We start from the raw sequence: 21150 nt of genomic DNA, 5'->3' as shown, positions 1-21150 counted from the left end.
TACTAAGCGTGCCGCGCTAGAAGCGCCGCGAACGTACGGAGCTCTCCTCTCTATCCCTCTTCTCTCACGTCCGCCGCGCTGAGAATGCTATGCTTCCGGTGTGCTAATTAGCGCCGCGGACACACGGAGCTCTCCTCACTCTCTTCTCTCGCTTCCGCCGTGCTGATAAAGCGCCGCGGACAGAGAATGCTATACTCCCACCGCACGGAGCTCTCCTCACTCTCCCTCTTCTCTTGCTTCCGCCGCGCTGATGAAGCACCGCGGACAGCGAAGACGAGCGAACTCAAGCATAAGCTCTCCTCACTCTTCCTCTTTTCTCACTCCCGCCGCTCTGAAAATGGCCACGGACAGAGAAAGCTATACTCCTGCCGCGCTGAAGAAGCGCCGCGGACAGAAGACGAGCGAACTCAAGCCTAAGCTCTCCTCACTCTTCCTCTTTTCTACTCTTCCTCTTCTCTCGCTCCCGCCGCTCTGAGAATAGCCGTGGACAGAGAATGCTAGAGTAGACGAGCGAACTCAGGCTGCTGGATATATCGAGAACGCGGCTTACGTCACAGCCGTTCTCGCTGCCAAGGGAGTTTTAAAATGGCTGCGTTATGGCAGTGCGTTCGCTGACTAGAGCGCGACCTACGTCATAGCACGCGCTCTCTGTCTAGAGCTTAACGGTGTCGTAATATGGCTGCCTAGCCTGCGCCCTTTTTCACTATATCACTTCTCCCAGTCCCCTCTATTCAGGCGGCTGGAGTGGTTCAACACTGTAGGTAATGTGTCCACTACATAGTGTGCACTCCTGCATAAGCACTGTTAATTCAGCGCCACAAAATCACTCATAAATCCGCCACGGTCTAGACTAAAGCATAACGGCATGTGAAATGGCTTCCATACCACCTGGACTTCCTTAAATTCTCCCAGTTCCTTTAGTTCAGGTGACTGGAGATGTAATATTGCAATTAACTAGCCTGTGGTCAAACATGCTCGGTTGCACACTAACGCTGTTACACGTTTATCTCTGTGGACTCGCTCACCGGCTTACGCCGTGAGTACTCTAATGTAAGTTGCACCCACTACACAGTGTGCGCCACCACACACACGCAAGGAATGCGTCCACTTTACAGTCTGCAAGGTGAGGCGCCGCCTAACATAAACACTATCCTCACATTGTTACGAGTTCATCTGTAGGCAGTGTGCCAACATCAAAGTTATACCCCTACACTCAAGCATTTCCCTATGTTCCCCAGCTCCCTGCACTCAGGCAGCTGGAAACATTATTCCCACAGTCAACGAGCCCGTAAACAAACGCGCTCGCCTGTACACAAGCACCATCTCCCCAGCGACCCAAATAAAGCGTTTGCCCGCTATTCTGTGTTCCCCGGCCCCCCTGCACTCAGGCGACTGGAAACATTATTCCCACAGTCAACGAGCCCGTGAACAAATGCGCTCTCCTGTACACAAACACAATCTCCTTGGTAAACGCCACTTCCACGGCGACTCAAATAAACGCGCCACCGCCATTCAGTGCACGCCGCCTCTCACAGTGCCACTAGCACAATGCAACCGGGCTAACAGGTATTCCCGGCATTTCGACATGGGTGTTGAACATAATAAAACAAGGTTACTCGCTACAGTTCGCTCGCAGACCACCGTGCTTTCGCACCGTGGTAGAGACAACAGTGAGAAGCGTCATGAGTCACGTGCTTCAAACCGAAATATCAAAACTGTTAATAAAGGGAGCGGTGGAAACCGTGCACCCCTCACAGAGCGAGTCAGGCTTTTACAGTCGCTACTTGGTCTCTGACCCATTCTAGATATCAGACATCTGAACTAAGCCCTCATGAAGCGCCTGTTCAGAATGTTAAAAAAATGAAACAAATCCTCGCGCACTTTCGCCCGGGAGATTGGTTTTTCACTGTAGATCGAGAGGATGCTTATTTCCATATCCAAATAGCCCCTCATCACAGGCCATTCTTGTGATTCGCCTTCAAGGGGAAAGCCTTACAATACAAAGTGCTACCCTTTGGCCTATCTCTGGCGCCCCGCAAGGTTACGAAGTGCATGGACGCAGCATTAACCCCGCTGAGACTACGGGGAATGCAAATTCTCAACTATCTTGACGATTGGCTCATAGTAGCGCAGTCAGAGATCAGTTGCTAACCCACAGATCTTGGCTTCTCAACCATTTGAAATGCTTGGGTCTCAGGATCAATGTGGCAAGGAGCTCATTGTCTCCCACACAGAACGTTCCGTTCTGGGAACAGTGTTAAACTCACTGCAGATGAGCGCATGACTGGCGTCACAGCGCGCGCTCTCTGTTCAGAGTCGAGCAGCCTCTTTCAAGACCGGTGTATACACTCCTCTCAAATGTTTTCAGAGGATGTTAGGTCTCATGGCCTTGGCGGCACCAGTTCTCAGACTGGGTCTGTTACAAATGCGCCCCCTTCAGCGCTGGCTGAATTGCCGCATTCCAGCTCACGTATGGCTTTCGGGCCAATTACGAATCAAGGTCGACCACAGCTGCATATTAGCTCTGGCTCCTTGGAAAAGTCCCATCTAGTATCAGACGGGCGTGAGTTTGGACATTGTTACGAAGTGGAAAGTTATCTCGACAGATGCATCCAACCTAGGTTGTGGAGCCCTTCACGAGGGCAGGCCAATCTCCGGTCTCTGGTCAGACTCGGAAAAGAGCCTTCACACAAACTGTCTGGAGATGAAAGCGGTCATACTATCACTGAGAGCTTTCCTTCCATACATGAACACCACCACGTCCTGATCCGAACGGACAACATGTCAGTGGTAGCCTATATAAATCGCTAAGGCAGCATGAGATCTCTCGGTCTGCACACGATGGCGAAATAACTCCTTATATGGGCAAAGTGCAATCTGAGCTCGCTGAGAGCGGCTCATGTGCCAGGCATTCTGAATCAGGGTCCGGACATGCTGTCCAGAAGCAACATTTCCCCAGTGGAATGGTCTCTGCACCCACAAACGATTCAGATAATTGGGAGCATGTTTGGCAAGGCAAAGATAGATTTTTTCGCCTCAGAAAACAATGCTCATTGCCCAATATATTTCTCCAAGCATGAGGACTTGCTGGCCCACAACTGGCCCAGCCTATCTCAATGTTACCCCAGGTCATCGAGAGGATCAGGGAGAGCAAATGCGCTGTGCTTTTAATAGCCCTGCTCTGGAGAAATCAGCTATGGTTCTCACAGCTGAGTCAGATGTCAGACACAGTCCCATGGCCAATTCCGCTGAGGAGAGACCTCCTCATGCAGGCAAAAAGGCAGATCTGGCATCCTCGTCCCACTATATGGGCACTCCATATCTGCCCCATCAATGGGTACAAGAGAACCTCTCTGAAAGTGTGTTAAACACTATTTCTGAAGCTAGAGCTCCCGCGACCAGGCGGCTCTACTCAGGCAAATGGTCAGTTTTTTTTTCTGACTGGTGTAAAGCACGAAGTCTGATCCCACATACTTGTGAAATATCAGAGGTGCTCACCTTCTTACAAGAGCTATTGGACGCGGGTCGTTCCCCCTCCATGCTCAAAGTTTATGTGGCTGCCATAGCAGCATATCACATTCAAGTGACTGGACAATCACTGGGAAAAAAGCGAACCTGATTGTGCGCTTTCTCAGAGGGGCTAGAAGGCTTCACCCACCTCGCCCCCTTTCAGTCCCTATATGGGACCTGTCCACGATCCTCGATGCCGTGAAAGGCTCCTCATTCGAGCCTCTTCATTCTGTGAGCATAAAGCTCTTTTCACTCAAGACCGCTTTTCTGCTGACACTCGCATCAGTCAAGCGAGTGGGTGTTCTGCATGCGCTTGTGAACGCTTCCTGTCTGGAATTTGGGCCAAACGACTTTTAAGTCGTCCTCAAACCAAGACATGGATATGTACCCAAGTGCTCTCTACTCCGTTCAGAGCACAGGTCATTCACTTTCAGCACTTCCTTCGTCGCAAGACGAGAAGGATGCAAATTTGCTGCCCCGTTAGAGCGCTGAGAGTATACAGTCAGATCCATAAATATTGGGACATCGACACAATTCTCATCTTTTTGGCTCTATACACCACCACAATGGATTTGAAATGAAACGACCAAGATCTGCTTTAACTGCAGACTTTTAGCTTTAATTTGATATTGTGACAAGTCTCCCGAGCTCTCGTCAGCGTCGCCCTGGCAACAAACACCGATCACCTGCCAGCACTCAGCACGGACCGGATTGGCACAGCTGCAGGCGATCACCACACGACATAAAGCACCGCACATGGGAACACCAGTCTGAGCACGAACACTCCATGAAGCAGCGCACTAACCTTTCTCTCTCTCTCAGACAGCAGCCTGTGACACTCCGGCCACCCAGACCCTCTGACGTCACCGCGAGTCACCACTGCACCACCGGGAAGAAGGAAGCACCGCGCACCAAAGACTTCACCTCACTGTTTGTTCACCTGCTCACAATAAACCCACCCTCCGGGGGCTTTTCACTTAGCACTGTGTTGCGTGATTCTTCACCCTGCCACAGTGGTGGAGAATGCGGGCAAGAGTGTGAAGAATCACCAACCATCCCCGGACTTTCATTTTGTTTTGTTTTTTTTCTGTTTCCCCAGTCACTCACGGAACCCGGAAGTAGGGCGGCGCTTCTCCCCGTCATGGAAGACCTGCTCAAACGCTTAACGGAAGTGAGTGCACGTCAGCAGCAGATCACTGAGCACCTGGTAGCCCGTCAAGCCACCATAGAAGAAGAATTCGCCGCCCTCCGCCTCTCCGCCGCCCATCACGTTCTGCTTCCTGATCCGCGTGTCCGAGCAACCCAACTACTGCCAAAACTGACCTCACAAGATGATGTTGAACTATATTTGCAGATGTTCGAGACCACGGCAGTTCGGGAAAGCTGGGAACGAAGTGAGTGGGCGCGGGTCCTGGGACCCCTATTGTCTGGTGAGGCTCAAAGAGCGTACTTTTCTCTTCCCGCTGAGTCGGCTGATAATTATGATGAACTTAAGAAAGAAATCCTCGGACGTCTTGGGCTATCCGCCATCTCCGCAGCCCAGCTGTTCCATGAGTGGGAGTTCAAGCCTCGACGCCCAGCCCGCGCCCAAGCCGCAGAACTGTCGGCGGGCGGTGGGAATGACAAATCCGGCAACCATCGCCGAGCTCGTTGAAGCCATCGAGTTGGCGGAGGCGGCGATGCACCGCGAGCCTGGGGAGCGAGCGCCGTCCTTCCCTCGGAGGGTGGTCCAGGAGCGACGCACGCCGGAAGGTACCCCGCGACCAGTACACAGGCCAGCGGCTCCCGGCCCCGTGGACGAACCAATGCCCACGGAGGAACCGGCCCCGCCAGCACGCGCATGGTTGGCTGGTTGCAGCCTGCATCAGGACCCACCCCGCGAGGCTCCGCGAGCGGAGGTAAAAGTGAATGGACGGTCGGTCCTGGCCCTCTTGGATTCCGGGAGCTCGGTCAGTCTCGTCCAAGCCACCGTCCTCCCACCGCAGAAGGCCATCAAAGCACAGCTCCCGATTACCTGCGTTCACGGCGACACTCGTCATGTTCCGGCCCGCCGAGTGACAATATCAGCGGGCCCTGGCGCCTGGCCAGTGGAGGTTGGCGTGTTGAAAGATCTTCCGGTTCCTGTGCTTCTTGGGCGGGACTGGCCGGGGTTCGAGGAGCTTCTTCGGGCCACCACGCAGCCAGCCAGCCGGGCCGGGAGCCGCCCCCATAGTCGTCGCCGCCGGAAGAGGAGCCACAACACCGCCCTCCTGGCGACAGACAGCGGGAGAGATGGTGAGTCCCCCTCCCCGGTTACTGACGTGTTCTTTGATGTCTTCCAACAGGTCCAGGGAGGGGGCTCGTTCGCAAAGGCCCAGCTGGAAGATGACCGGCTCAAGCATTGCTGGTCGCAGGTCCGGACAGTGGATGGCCACGAGCACCAACCAGCACCCCATCCTCTCCCGCACTTCGTCGTCAGGAACGGCCTGTTGTACTGTGTCGCCCAGCGAAGGGGGGAGGTAAAAGAACTGCTCGTGGTTCCCAAACCAAACGTGGAAATGGTCATGGAGCTGGCCCACAGCCATCCGATGGCCGGCCACCTGGGAACCGCCAACACCATCCAGCGCATCCGGGACCGTTTCCACTGGCCGGGCTTGGATGGAGAAGTGAAGCGGTTCTGCCAAGCCTGTCCCACCTGCCAGAGGACCGCGCCACGAGCACCTCCCCCCAGTCCGCTCATACCGCTGCCCATCATCGGGGTACCTTTCGAGCGAATTGGAATGGACCTGGTGGGGCCGTTGCCGAAGTCTGCCCGTGGACATGAACACATCCTGGTGATTGTCGACTACGCCACCAGGTATCCAGAGGCACTTCCCCTACGGAAAGCAACGGCCAAAAACATCGCCAAGGAACTCTTCCTCCTCTGCACCCGAGTCGGCATCCCAGCGGAGATACTGACGGACCAAGGAACTCCCTTCATGTCCCGGCTAATGGCTGACCTCTGCCGGCTGCTGAAGGTGAAGCAGATCCGGACCACAGTGTACCATCCGCAGACAGACGGCTTAGTAGAGCGCTTCAATCAAACCCTCAAGCAGATGCTCCGGCGAGTGGCCTCCGAAGATAAGCGAGACTGGGACCTGATGCTTCCATACGTCCTCTTCGGAGTCCGCGAAGTTCCCCAAGCCTCCTTGGGTTTCACCCCCTTCGAGCTACTCTTCGGCCGCCAGCCACGGGGGCTCCTGGATGTGGCCCGGGAAGCCTGGGAACAGCAGCAGCCGGCACCTCTCCGCTCCGCCATCGAACACGTGAGGGAAATGCGTGAGCGGATCGAGAGGGTCATGCCATTAGTCCGGGAACACCTGACGAAGGCCCAGCAGAGCCAACGGCAGCTGTACGACCGGGCGGCTCAACCCCGCGAGTTCCAGCCCGGCGACAGGGTCATGGTGTTGGTCCCCACCTCCGCCTGCAAATTTCTGGCGACCTGGCAGGGTCCATTCACGGTCATAGAGCGAGTGGGTCCTGTCAACTACCGGCTGCGCCAGCCAGGCCGGAGGCGTGAAGAGCAGCTATATCATATTAACCTGTTGAAGAGGTGGGTGGGGACCAGAGACCAACTCAGCGCACTGGCCTCTGTCGAGCCCCCGGTCGTGGACGTGGGAACACAGCTGTCGGCCCCCCAGAAGACGGAGCTGGATCATCTGGTCCGTCAGTTCTCTGATGTGTTCTCCACACGTCCCGGGCAGACCAAAGTCATCCAGCACGACATCCGCACACCACCTGGCGTCATTGTGGGGCAGCGGCCCTACCGGGTCCCCGAGGCTCGGAGACAGGCCATCGAGGACGAGGTCGTGAGATGCTGAAGTCGGGGGTAATCGAGCCATCACACAGCGCCTGGTCCAGCCCCATCGTCATGGTCCCGAAGCCGGATGGCACCCTCCGCTTCTGTAATGACTTTCGCCGGCTCAACGAGGTCTCGGAGTTCGATGGCTACCCGATGCCCCGAGTGGACGAGCTGCTGGAGCGCCTGGGGAGGGCTCGGTATATTTCGACGCTCGACCTAACAAAAGGCTACTGGCAAGTTCCCCTCACCAACTCCGCCAAGGAGAAGACGGCGTTCTCCTCACCCAGTGGGCACTGGCAATACCGAGTCCTCCCCTTCGGCCTGCACGGGGCCCCCGCTACGTTCCAGAGGATGATGGACATTCTTCTACGTCCCCACCAAGCGTACGCGGCAGCATACCTCGACGACGTAGTCATCCACTCCGAGACCTGGCAGGACCACCTGGAGCGGTTGCGGAGGGTGCTCCTGGAACTCCGGCGGGCTGGGCTAACCGCCAACCCCCGGAAATGCCATCTCGCCCTCGCCGAGGCTCAGTACCTGGGTTTCCGGGTGGGTAGAGGACTGATCCAGCCCCAGCAGAAGAAGATAGACGCCATCCTGTCGACGCCCCGCCCGGAGACCAAAACCCAGGTACGAGCCTTTTTGGGGTTGGCGGGGTACTATCGCTGTTTTATCCCCGACTTCTCCACCCTAGCATCTCCCCTGACAGACCTGACCAGGAAGGGGCAGCCGGAGAAGGTGCAGTGGGACAGCAGCCTGGACAGGACCTTCCGGAGGATCAAGACCGCCCTGACCACGGAGCCGGTCTTGCGGGCGCCCGACTTCAACTGCCCCTTCCTGCTGCAGACGGATGCCTCGGACACGGGCCTGGGGGCGGTCCTTTCCCAGGTCCGCGAAGGTGAAGAGCATCCGGTCACGTACATCAGCCGTAAGCTGACCCCAGCCGAAACCAGGTATGCGGCGGTGGAGAGGGAAGCCCTGGCCATAAAGTGGGCAGTCCTGGAGCTCCGCTACTACCTGCTGGGACGCCGCTTCACCCTGATGACCGACCACGCCCCGCTGCAGTGGATGGCCCGAGCCAAGGACACCAACGCCAGGGTGACGCGGTGGTTCCTGGCGCTCCAGGACTTCCACTTTACGGTGGTACATCGGGCCGGGACGGCCAACTCCAACGCAGACGGACTCTCCAGGCTGTGGTCGGCTTACGCAGGTCTGTCAGGGCGCACTCCCCGCCCACCCCTATGTTCTCCAATGTATGTGTCTAATTATCGTTACAGGACCAGAGCGACGCTTAGGGGGGGGGGGGGGTGTGACAAGTCTCCCGAGCTCTCGTCAGCGTCTTTTTCAAATACGCCGCACTTTCGCCGCATAAATTGCCTATTTCCGCGTGCAAAATATGCGGGGCTATCATGATTTCATAATCCCCGCATTTTCGTTGCAAAAAAATTCATATATATTAGCAGAAAGTTGAAAATTTTTCGTTTACTTCACACAAGAGCCGCCATTTCCGCCTATTGCCATGGGTACGTTTTGAAGTGACGTGATTACCCGACGCGAACGTCATCGAAAAGCTTCAAACCCCGTGGAGAAACCATAGATACCGGTGAAACCATGATGAAGCACAAACTCCCATTGGCCAACAAAAATAACAGCAAAAGAGCAAAGCAGTTTCCCTGTGTGCTGACTGATTTCAAAACACAGTATGAAGCTTTGAAGCGTTATGAATCAATGAGTCGATTCAGCGGTTTGAAGCGTTATGAATCAATGAGTTGATTCAGCGGTTTGAAGCGTTATGAATCAATGAGTCGATTCAGCGGGTTGGATCGCCAAAGTCACGTATTTCAGCAGTTTGACACGCGATCCGAATCATGAATCGACTCGATGATTCATAGCATCATGATGCTGTGTTTTGAAATCAGTCATCACTATATAAGTCGTTATTTAGTTTTTTTTGCACACAATAACTATTATCGTCGCTTCATAAAGTTATTGTAGAACCACTGTAGTGAGATGGACTTTGTAACGACGTCTTTAGTAGGCTTCCTTTTATGGGTCTTGAGAGTGTACATTGTGCCAATGGAGGCCTTTCTGAGCCATCGGAATTCAACTAAAATATCTTAATTTGTGTCCAACAACATAAAGGGAAGTCATTAATGACAGAATTTTCATTTTTAGGTGAACTAACCCTTTAAGAGATTGCACTTTGTGCATTGGAAGCACTCAAATGTCTGTTTTGTATAGCGACATCTGTAAAACAGGAAGTTATTTATTAATTTTTTAAGAAGTTGTAGCATATTCCTTTTGTAAAGCTACAGAACTTGATTGACTAAATGTTTTGTAAATTTGAGCCATTATTAAGGTCTTCAATAAAACAAGATGAGAACTTAAATATTCCAGCACTTTCTGTGATGTAGTGCTTTTTTTCTCTCTCATCAAACCGCAGTTTTTGCAAGTTCCCACAATTTTATCGCATAAAATTGCATAAATATCCCGCATTTTTCATCGCATTTTTTAAGAAAACGTGCCGCATAATCAAGGATTTTTGCCCGCAACAATCACAAAAAAAAGAAGCATTTTTCTGGAAGGACTGCCAAATGCAAATAACACACTTGAAATGAACTCTGAACCTTTTATCTGCTACTTGTATATGGGATAATGAGGGAATAACACACACCTGGCCATGGAACAACTGAGCAGGCAATTGTCCCATTACTTTTGGTCCCATAAAAAATGGGAGGCACATATACAAACTATTGTAATTCCTACATCGTTCACCTGATTTGGATGTAAATACCCTCAAATTAAAGCTAACAGTCTGCAGTTAAAGCACATCTTGTTTGTTTGATTTCAAATCCATTGTGGTGGTGTATAGAGCCAAAAAGATTAGAATTGTGTCGATGTCCCAATATTTATGGACCTGACTGTATGTAGAGCGTTCCGGCGCTTACAGACAATCTGAACAGCTCTTTATGTGCTTTGGCGGCCGCACCTACAGGTGCGCGGTCACAAAGCAGACTTTGTCACGATGGGTAGTGGACGCTATCTCTCTGGCTTACGAGTCTAAAAATCTCAGCTGCCCTATAGGCTTTTAGCTCATTCTACTAGAGGACCTTCTTCATAGGCATGGTCCAGTGGCATTTCACTGAACGGTATCTGTGTGGCGGCAGGCTGGGCCTCCCCGTCCACTTTTATCAGGTTTTATAATTTGGATGTCCCTGCCTTACAGACTGCGCTTCTCGCTATATAAACACATATTAACTCCTTATGGCCTGAATATTCCGGTCTGGGTTAAAGTACTTGTGTAAGGTCATAAGCATACACTTCCTTATATGATTTGACTTGTCTGGTCTTTTCATTATACCAAATTATAACCCGACTCTGCCTGGTCTATATAGATAAATATACACATATTTCATACCGACTCAGGTCTGGCTTAATGTTTAGGGGCTTCCCCATGAATACCGTATCTACGGGCCCACTTAGGTCGGTCCTGGGGTATGTTTGGCTATCTCTGTTGCTTGGTGTCTCTAGGCTATCAGAGCCGTTAAGCGAGCACAGCGTTTTGCATTGGTCCCCCATAGCATTTAGCAAACGCAATACGAGAGTACTCTCGAAAGGGAATGCTTCAGTTACTTGCGTAACTTCGGTTCCCTGAGAAGAGGGAACAAGTATTGCGTTGCTTGCCATGCTTACGCTTGCTCAGGGAGTCGCTTCAGTCGATTAACCTGACTAACCTGGCGAGACAGGGTCTTTTATACCCCTGGCTATGCAAATTCTGCTGCCCCCTGAGGCGGGAATGTTAGAGGGACCTGATTGGTCCTCCCCGCCCAGCGGTCTCGCCATAGGTTCCTGCAGTTGCAGCAGCACAGCTAATCAGCACGCAGCCGCTTCCTGCAAAAATTTGCTTCAAATTCTCGAGGAAAGGAAATTCCCCCATAGCGTTTAGCAAACGCAATACTCGTTACCTCTTCTCAGGGAACCGAGGTTACGTAAGTAACCGAAGCATTTTCTCTGCCTTTTTAGTTCACGTGGCTGTTCATGTTTGATTTTCTCCATAGCATTTTAAAGTGGTAAAATCTTAATATAATTCAAATGTGTTGCACATTTTATCATCCGTCATGATAGGAAATGCTTATGGAAATCTTATCACAATTTTGGAGAGCGCTACAATTAAATAAACAATTAAAAGCTCTGACCACATCATGCATATAATTAATTAAAAGCCTAATTCACTCACCACCATATTTCTTACGCTGTGTCCACTGTAGTGAGAGAACTGCGATCAATACACTACTCAAAAACACAGAGCCTCATTGAATGGTTCTCTCGCTGCAGTGCGAACATGCATTGTGATGATGGGCGGGAAAAGGTAGAATAATAGAAGTGCTAATGCACCAATTACAACAAAGAATCGCGAGTTTACCCAACAGCATTGGACACACAGTTAAAGGGGAAGCTAACATGACAGTAGATTATGGACTTTCAAAGCAACAAAACAAGAGGGTATACGCAAATGTTGAGTGGCCCGACTTCAACATCACAATTAAAGATGGAAAAGAGCTGACATGATTTTACTTGCGTGAATTTTTTTACATCTCAAAAAGCTGCAATTTTTTTTGTAGAAAGAGATTTGTCGACTTTTTATACATACTTTTTGAGTTCACTGAGGGTTTGTTTAGGATACTTACTTTAATTCCTCAAACTTGTGGAGTACAGGCAGGATCATAGCCAGTTTTTCAGATGTTAAATCGCATCCAAAGAGAATCAGTTTTTTCATGCTCTGACAGCACTGACCGCAGTACAGCAGCGCCCAGCAGTCTATTCTTCTTAAAGGTCTAAACCGAAACGAAACTTCACTCTTTTCGTTCAGAACTTCTTTCACAAAGCTTTCTTCATGGAGCTCAAAGAGATGATGAAGAGTCTCGAGAGAATCCCTGCGTTGGAAGAGCCAGTCTTTCAGAATGTTCTGTGTGTTTGGATGAACACACACACCCTGTTTCCTCTTAAGTGTGTGTTTAGCTTCCTCATTCATTAGACCGAAAAGAAATTTCACCACAGCTACAAAATGTCCCTTCAAACACACGTTTGTGAATTTCTCCTTAAACTCCTTTTCATCCAGTGAGACGTAATACAGAGCAGTGAAGAACTCCTGAAAGCTGAGATGCATGAAACTGAACATCATCTCCTGGTGGACTCTCCTCTTAAAGAGGAACTTACTCAGGAACGGACTGCCAGCAGGGTCTGCAACCGTTTCATTAACCATCTTCTCATCCAACAAGACTTGCTGTTCCAGCATCCCTTTCTCTGCCAGCTGACCCAGACTCCTCAGCAGGGCCGGGACGGACTGACTCAAACCCTGGCAGTGATGCTCCAGTAGAGTGGACATAAAGTCAGCGTAGATGGAGGTCGTGGTTTCAAGGCCGCTTGTTAAATCTGAACCATCACTGAATCTCTCTCGCATAACCGTGCAGATGATCCAGCAGATAACAGGGATGGAGCAGGCGGTGATGAGGGTTTCATTTGCCTTCACATACTCATAAGCCTTCCTGAAGAATTCCTCATTCCGGAAGAATCCCTGGAAGTACTTCTCAACCCCTTCACTTGAAAACCCCATGATCTCAGTGAATCTCTGAGGTGCTTTGAGGAGTTTACTCAGTGTGTCTGTAGCTGTAGATCTGGTGGTGACCAGCAGGAAGGACTCTGGCAGGATTCGACCCCTCAAAAGGGCACAAAGATTGACCTCAGGTGGGGCTCTTTTATTCAGGTCAGTGTGTGGAGACTTGGGATGATCGTCCTGAGGGAGTCTGAGCTCGTCAAATCCGTCAACGATGAAAAGCATCTTCTCTGGCGTCTCCTGTAAAACCTGTGAGATCTGATCTGATGTTAAACTGCAGCTGTAGCTCAAGATCTCCTCCAAACTCTTTTCTCCAGACATGCGATTTATTTCCTTACACTTTAAGTGGAACACGATATTGAACCGCTGTTTGTAGAGGTCACCAGATGCCCAGTCCATCATGATCTTCTGCACAGTGAAGGATTTCCCGTTCCCAGAGTTCCCCTGCAGTATAACAGCTCTAGGGCTGATTCTGTGGTTATCTGGATCGAACAGACGGTTCAGATGGACAGATTGATCACTGCTCCTGGAGCTGGAGCGGATGTCTTCTTCTCTCTCTTTCTGATCTCTGTGTCTCTGAATGATCAGCGGCTGTGTGAAGCGCTCAGACAGCAGCACCTGTTCACCAGGCAGTGAGTTATACTCGCTCACATACTGATACTCACTGCAGATCAGCTCCTTATATTTGTCAATCACTGAGCTGATATCTGTAGAAATGATCAATGCACAAAGAGTTGGTTGATTTTAGACATTCTGATTAGTAAGAAATGTCAGACCAGGAGGTAAATATTAAGGTAACATATTACTATTAAATCCATCAGTCACCTGAGGTTTGAGTTTGTGTGCGATGCCCAGAAACACCTGGAGAACATTAGAGACAATTAATATTGAAAAATTTACACATTTCATATATGCATACAGTACCGGTCAACATTTTTGAAAAGAAATCTATCCTGCTCACCAAGACTGCATTTGATCAAATATACAGAAAAAAAACTGTAATATTGTGAAATATGATTACAATATATAATAGTGGCTTTTTATTTTAAATTGTTAGTTTCTGCTTGAGTATGAAATATTTTGAATAAATGTTGTTCTTTTTAATATTTCATTCATCAAAGAATCCTGAAAAATGTAACAGGTTATAAAAAAAATATTGTTTCCAATATTGATAATAAATCCTCATATGAGAATGATTTGTGAAGGATCATGTGACACTGAAGACTGGAAAATTATAATAAATTCAGCTTTGATCACAGGAATAAATGTTCAATTGTAATAATATTTCACAATGGTTTTCTAGTTTTCTGTATTTTTTACTGAATAAATGCAACCTTGGTGAACATAAGACACTTCAAAAACACTAAAAATAGTAATATTTCTTAAATTTTGACCGCTACTGTGTGTGTATAAAAATATATTACTTACCAAGTGCATTATGTGTGATGTGGACATCGCCTGTTATTGTACTGTTAGAGAATACAGGTGTGATCACATGACCTCCACTCTGAGCTGTGGCTCTGACATACGGTCCAGCGTCTAAAAATGAAAAAATGTAGACAATATAACACAATTTGATTGACCATAAATATGTTTCTGCTGTGTTTCTAGGATAAAATATAATCAAATTCACCACTGACTTAGTATTCACAAATGATAGAAGCCTAACTTGAGGAGCAGAGAAAAACTTTACATAACGAAACTAAAACTTAAGAAAGTGATAAATAATACACTAACATACTGTAGATTCATTAGCCATTGTCTGGTTAAGTCATGTTACAACTAAAATTTATATTTTTTTATTAAAACAACAAGTTTGACATACTGTCACGACTCGGGTCCCGGCTCATTCTGTGCAAGAAAAGAAATACAACAATTAGACAATAAAACAGGAATATTTACATTGAGGGGGGGGGCACCTTTTCTTGTGTACCGCTACTTCTCGCCTGTATTACGGACGCCCAGATGTTTAATTAAGTGGCACGTGAATCACTGTAGTGCATTCACCATCGCGCTCCAAAAGTGTTAAGCCTTGTTTATACTTTCGCCTGGCTCCGCAGTGCGAGCGTCCGCTGACTGCACGCGCGCTTCATCCGCTTGGCACAACACCAATCGAAATGGGGTCTCGCTCTCACACGCAAGACTGCGATGACATGCCGAGAATAAACAAAGATTTGCACGAGCCGTTCCTATGTGACGCTGATGATAAAATGTGCGTCCCATTTGAATTCTATTGAGAATTCTATTGAAAACACTACGGAGAAAGTCCAACATAAGCCACAACCCCAAATCAGAAAAAGTTGGGACAGTCTGGAAAACGCAAAAAAAAAAAAAAGAAGTGATTTCTAAATTTACTTTGACTTGTATTTCATTGCAGACAATATGAACACAAAATATTTCATGTTTTGTCTGGTCAACTTCATGTCATTTGTAAATATGCATCCTTTCCTGTCATTCAGACCTGCAACACATTTCAAAAAAAGTTGGGACAGGAGCAAATTAGTGCTAGTAATGAGGTAAAATGGTTAAATAATGATGTGATTTGAAACAGGTGATGTCAACAGGTGATTGTAATTATGATTTGGTACAAAAGCAGCATCCAAGAAAGGTCTAATCCTTTAGGAGCAAAGATGGGCCGAGGATCGCCAGTTTGCCAACAAATACGTGAGAAAATTATTGAAATGTTTGAAAACAATGTTCCTCAAAGAAATATAGGAAGAGATTTGGATATTTCACATTCAACAGTGCATAACATAATTAAAAGATTCAAGGAATCTGGAGGAATTTCAGTGCGTAAAGAACAAGGGCGCAAGCCTAAGCTGAACAACCGTGATCTCCGATCCCTCAGGCGGCACTGCATCAAGAATCGTCATTCATCTATAAGCGATATCACCACATGGGCTCAGGACTACTTTGGCAAACCTTTGTCAAGTACCACAATACGTAGTTACATCCACAAATGCCAGTTAAAACTGTACTGTGCCAAAAGGAAGCCCTATGTTAACAGTGTCCAGAAGCGCCGTCGACTTCTCTGGGCTCGGAGGCATCTGGGATGGACCATCACACAGTGGAAACGTGTACTGTGGTCAGATGAATCAGTATTTGAGGTATTTTTTGGGAGGAATGGACGCTGTGTGCTCCGGACCAAAGAAGAAAAGGATCATCCAGACTGTTACCAGCAACAAGTCCAAAAGCCAGGGTCTGTCATGGTATGGGGTTGTGTCAGTGCCCTTGGCAAAGGTAACTTGCACTTCTGTGAAGGCACCATTAATGCTGAAAAGTACATAGAGATTTTGGAGCATAATATGCTGCCTTCAAGAAGACATCTTTTCCAGGGACGTCCATGCATATTTCAACAAGACAATGCAAAACCACATTCTGCACACATTACAAAGTCCTGGCTGCGGAGGAAGAGGGTACGGATACTTGACTGGCCTGCCTGCAGTCCCGACCTGTCTCCAATAGAATATTGACAGCGAAGACCCCGTACTGTTGCCCACCTTAAGACTTGTTTGCAGGAAGAATGGGACAAAATTACAGCTGAAACACTTCATCACTTGGTGTCTTCAGTCCCTAAACGTCTTTTAAGTGTTGTGAAAAGGAATGACAACATTACAAAGTGGTAAATGCTTTACTGTCCCAACTTTTTTTGAAATGTGTTGCAGGTCTGAATGACAGGAAAGGATGCATATTTACAAATGACATGAAGTTGACCAGACAAAACATGAAATATTTTTTGTTCATATTGTCTGCAATGAAATACAAGTCAAAGTAAATTTAGAAATCACTTCTTTTTTTTTTTTTTGCGTTTTCCATACTGTCCCAACTTTTTCTGATTTGGGGTTGTAAAACAGCCACTAAAATGACTGATGAGAAGAGGGGAAGCATCATCCTGCAATCTTTTTAAACTCCTGATGGCCAGATTTACTAAAGTTTATCACGTTCTGTTGTATTTACTATGGTAAATTTTGACTAGTTGTCAAGTCAACTTTATTTATATAGCGCTTTTAACAATGTTGTAGAATTTATAATAGATAATCAGTTAAGGGAATAGATTTTTCACTAAAGATGTATATTAAACATGTGGCATGTTGTAGCTATAGTTTCTAACTGTGTTGTTATTTGATTAGAAAAAAGAAAAAAGAAAGAAAAAAAGTTAACATTGGCCTGCGTGGTAATGAGGTGCTGTCAATGGTCTTGCTTTGTAAATAAACCCTTATTGTAATAAATGCTATAGTTAAACAATTACAAGAACTACACTCACCGAAAGGATTATTAGGAACACACACTAATTCTGTGTTTGACCCTCTTTCTCCTTCAGAACTGCCTTAATTCTATGTGGCATTGATTCAACAAGGTGCTGAAAGCATTCTTTAGAAATGTTGGCCCATATTGATAGGATTGCATCTTGCAGTTGATGGAGATTTGTGGGATGCACATCCAGGGCACGAAGCTCCCGTTCCACCACATCCCAAAGATGCTCTATTGGGTTGAGATCTGGTGACTGTGGCGGCAGTTTTAGTCCAGTGAACTCATTGACATGTTCAAGAAACCAATTTGAAATTATTGGAGCTTTATGACATGGTGCATTATCCTGCTGGAAGTAGCCATCAGAGGATGGGGACATGGTGCTCATAAAGGGATGGACATGGTCAGAAACAATGCTCAGGTAGGCCGTGGCATTTAAACAATGCCCAATTGGCACTAAGGGGCCTAAAGTGTGCCAAGAAAACATCACCCACACCATTACACCACCACCACCAGCCTGCACAGTGGAAACAAGGCATGATGGATCGATGTTCTCATTCTGTTTACACCAAATTCTGACTCTACCATCTGAATGTCTCAACAGAAATCCAGACTCATCAGACCAGGCAGCATTTTTCCAGTCTTCAACTGTCCAGTTTTGGTGAGCTTGTGCAAATTGTAGCCTCTTTTTCCTATTTGTAGTGGAGATGAGTGGTACCCGGTGGGGTCTTCTGCTGTTGTAGCCCATCCACCTCAAGGTTGTGCGTGTTGTGGCTTCAAAAATGCTTTGCTGCAGACCTCGGTTGTAACGAGTGGTTATTTCAGTCAAAGTTGCTCTTCTATCAGCTTGAATCAGTCGGCCCATTCTCCTCTGACCTCTAGCATCAACAAGGCATTTTCACCCTCATGACTGCCGCATACTGGATGCTTTTCCCTTTTCACACCATTCTTTGTAAACCCTAGAAATGGTTGTGCGTGAAAATCCCAGTAACTGAGCAGATTGTGAAATACTCAGACCAGCCCGTCTGGCACCAACAACCATGTAGGGATGAAACGGTATGGAAATTTAACATCACGATTATAGTGACCCAAATTATCACGGTTATCAATATTATCACGGTTTTGTTCAAGTTTTATATTTGAAAATCAACAAACAAACTAAAGCAGCTCTATGCACTTTTTTAAGCAAGATTCTGTGGGATTTTCTTCCTTATAATGGCCGTCGTCAATAGCAACGCATAAATAATAATAATTTCTCGTAAATATAATCTCTAATATTATCTCTGTAAATATATTCTCAAGCAATATTCTCATCAGTGTTCAGCAATGATGCATTTAAATCTAGCATGTTTTGTGTAAGAGCCCAAACAGTATCCTAGAGAAATAATGCATATCCATATTTCCATCAGAGGTGTCAAGTAACGAAGTACAAATACTTTGTTACCTTACTTAAGTAGAAATTTTGAGTATCTATACTTTACTGGAGTAATTATTTTTCAGCCTACTTTTTACTTCTACTCCTTACATTTTCAAGCAATTATCTGTACTTTCTACTCCTTACATTTTAAAAATAGCCTCGTTACTCCTATTCCATATCGGCATGTTTTCATTCCGGCTTGTCATAAAAAAAAAAAACTATCCAGATAAATCGCTCCATCCGGACAGAGTGAATTTGATTGTGGTTGGATGAGAAGGATAAACACAAACCATTCCGACACCCTATTGGGTTGTAGGCAATCAATCACGCCTGCACCTGCACAAATCACACACCATGTTGCCAGATAGGGCGGGTTCTCGCCGACGAGCACGCACTTTCAGCCAATCAGCGATCAGCAGGCAGACGTGCACATTCATGACTTTAGCCGAGGTTTTAGCGCGATAACTCGTAGCTGTATATTCCAGTGATCGCTATGCCAGTGGCATAAATATACAGTAAATTGTATCTACAGTAAAAAGTGGGAGAGTGACTCAACTCTCAAACGTGAATTACACCTGTGACTCGAAGACTCTTTATAAATATAACCGTGACTCCTGTTCATCATCATATATACACTCAGGACATCTGCAACTAGCAACCCCGACAGCTGCTGAAAATGAAAGATGTTAAAATCAACGATTAATCCGTTTTAACTGTGCTAAGTGCATGTGCCATGTACTTCACGAAAGATATACTGTAGTTTTGTCAAAGTTAAGTGCAACACAAAGGTAAGCGCATTGTTGTAATTTTTTGTTGGCAGATTATTGTACACAGTATCAATGAATTACGCATTTTGGCAGTGGTGTATCCATTAACGTGTGAAATGCGTGTTTATTACATTGCTTTTTCCAATCTCTATATTGGGCACTTTTTGCACGTAAATTGGCTTCTTACTGTTGACATTGAAAATTAAATTATGTATGTGTTTTTCTGACGGATAGCCGTTTTGACAGTTTCTACGTGGACATATAGTCATATTTGATCCGTTTTACTGGGATTTATTTTTTTAATCATCAATGTTATGTTTTAAGGAGATAAAATGGTAACTTACTTATCAACATTGATTGGTATGGCAATAAAATAATACATTATTTTGGCAGTTAAAGTTTTTTTTGTGACTAGTTGCCTATAAGTAGCCCATTGTAAAGGTGCAAAAAGTCAAAATTGTTATCAATAACCAGACATGTTATCAATAACCATTTTTTTGAATATAAATGTACATTTGGTGAGGTTTTTGGGCTGGAAATCTTTGACCCAATCTGGCCACACTGATCACACATTCAAAAAATGGTTATTGATAACATGCCTCTGAATTTTGACCTTTTGCACCTTTACAATATTTATAGGCAACTAGTCATCAAATCTTCCGCTCCATGAAACACGTTAATGCTCAGTAGGATATGGTTCTTTAATGTATTTGCATTGTCCTAAAATACGTTCATTTTTAATGGGAATATATGTGGCTGAAATGCGTAGCCAAGTGCATCTAAAAATGTTCAACTTTAACTTCTTAATATAACATTATAGTCATTATGGCCTTTAGAAAATTTTTTTTTTGAGGAGGTGGGGTATGCACTGTGGCGCGGCCTAGTCTTTTGTCCTTAAAGGGATAATTCACCCAAAAATTAAAATTCTGTCATCATTTACTCACCCTCAAGTTGTTCCAAACCTGTATGAGTTTCTCTGTTCTGAAGATATTTTGAAGAATGTTTGTAACCAAGCAGATAGAGCAACCATTGACTGCCATAGTAGGGGAAAATACTATGGCAGTCAATGGTTGCATATAATCTGCTTGGTTACAAACATTTTTGGGTGAACTACCCCTTTAATGGAATTTTTTCCCCTTTACATTACTTTTACTTTTATACTTTAAGTAGTTTTGAAACCAGTACTTTTACACTTTTACTTGAGTAAAAAGCTTGAGTTGATACTTCAACTTCTACAGAAGTCTTTTTAAACCCCAGTATCTATACTTCTACTTGAGTAATGAAAGCGAATACTTTTGACACCTCTGATTTCCATATGATTTGACAGTTTATTTTATTAAATATCAAAATTACTGCATCATACCTGACACCTAGATGATCACTTTACAGCCAGTTTTATGACTTTCATTCTCTTCAAATGCTATTAAAGTTTCAAACGTGTATAACGTTACCAATGTTGTGTGTAACTTTAGAGACGGTCCCTAAATTCGCCAACTTTATGCCAGTCACATCAAATGCGCTGTGGTTCTGCTGTGTTTGTTTGAAACTATTTTCGCTGCTGAAATAGAACAAAAACAGTCAACCTCTGTATGATGAGTGAATCTCTTGCGTACATCACACACACATCTGCTTTTAGTGTAGATTTCAGCGTGTGAGCGGCGCGCGCTCTGAACAAAATTCCGGATAATCTGAACGCCTCTGATTATGAGACATTGCATTCATAAACTCAATATAAAGTGTGAGTGGTTATAATGCGCAACGCGATTATAACAGA

At 46.4% G+C, this 21150-nt stretch overlaps 1 protein-coding gene across 1 annotated transcript in view; it reads right to left on the bottom strand.

The window, feature by feature from the left end:
* The window catches only part of LOC307142746 (NACHT, LRR and PYD domains-containing protein 1 homolog), a 49339-nt gene that overhangs the window by 26185 nt on the left and 2004 nt on the right, over positions 1–21150 (bottom strand). The window contains exons 3-6 of the mRNA XM_079843818.1: positions 14770–14795; positions 14373–14483; positions 13770–13805; positions 12019–13651 (exon numbers count right to left, since the gene is read on the bottom strand). Of these exons, the coding sequence (XP_079699944.1) occupies positions 12019–13651; positions 13770–13805; positions 14373–14483; positions 14770–14794 (1805 nt within the window). The 5' untranslated portion in view covers position 14795. The remainder of the gene's footprint in view (positions 1–12018; positions 13652–13769; positions 13806–14372; positions 14484–14769; positions 14796–21150) is intronic.

Source organism: Gobio gobio, assembly GCF_949357685.1.
Source record: "Gobio gobio genome assembly, chromosome: 19".
Lineage (NCBI taxonomy): Eukaryota > Metazoa > Chordata > Actinopteri > Cypriniformes > Gobionidae > Gobio > Gobio gobio.
The sequence above is the reverse complement of the archived record's forward strand: the minus strand, read 5'-3'. Positions and strand labels throughout refer to the sequence as shown.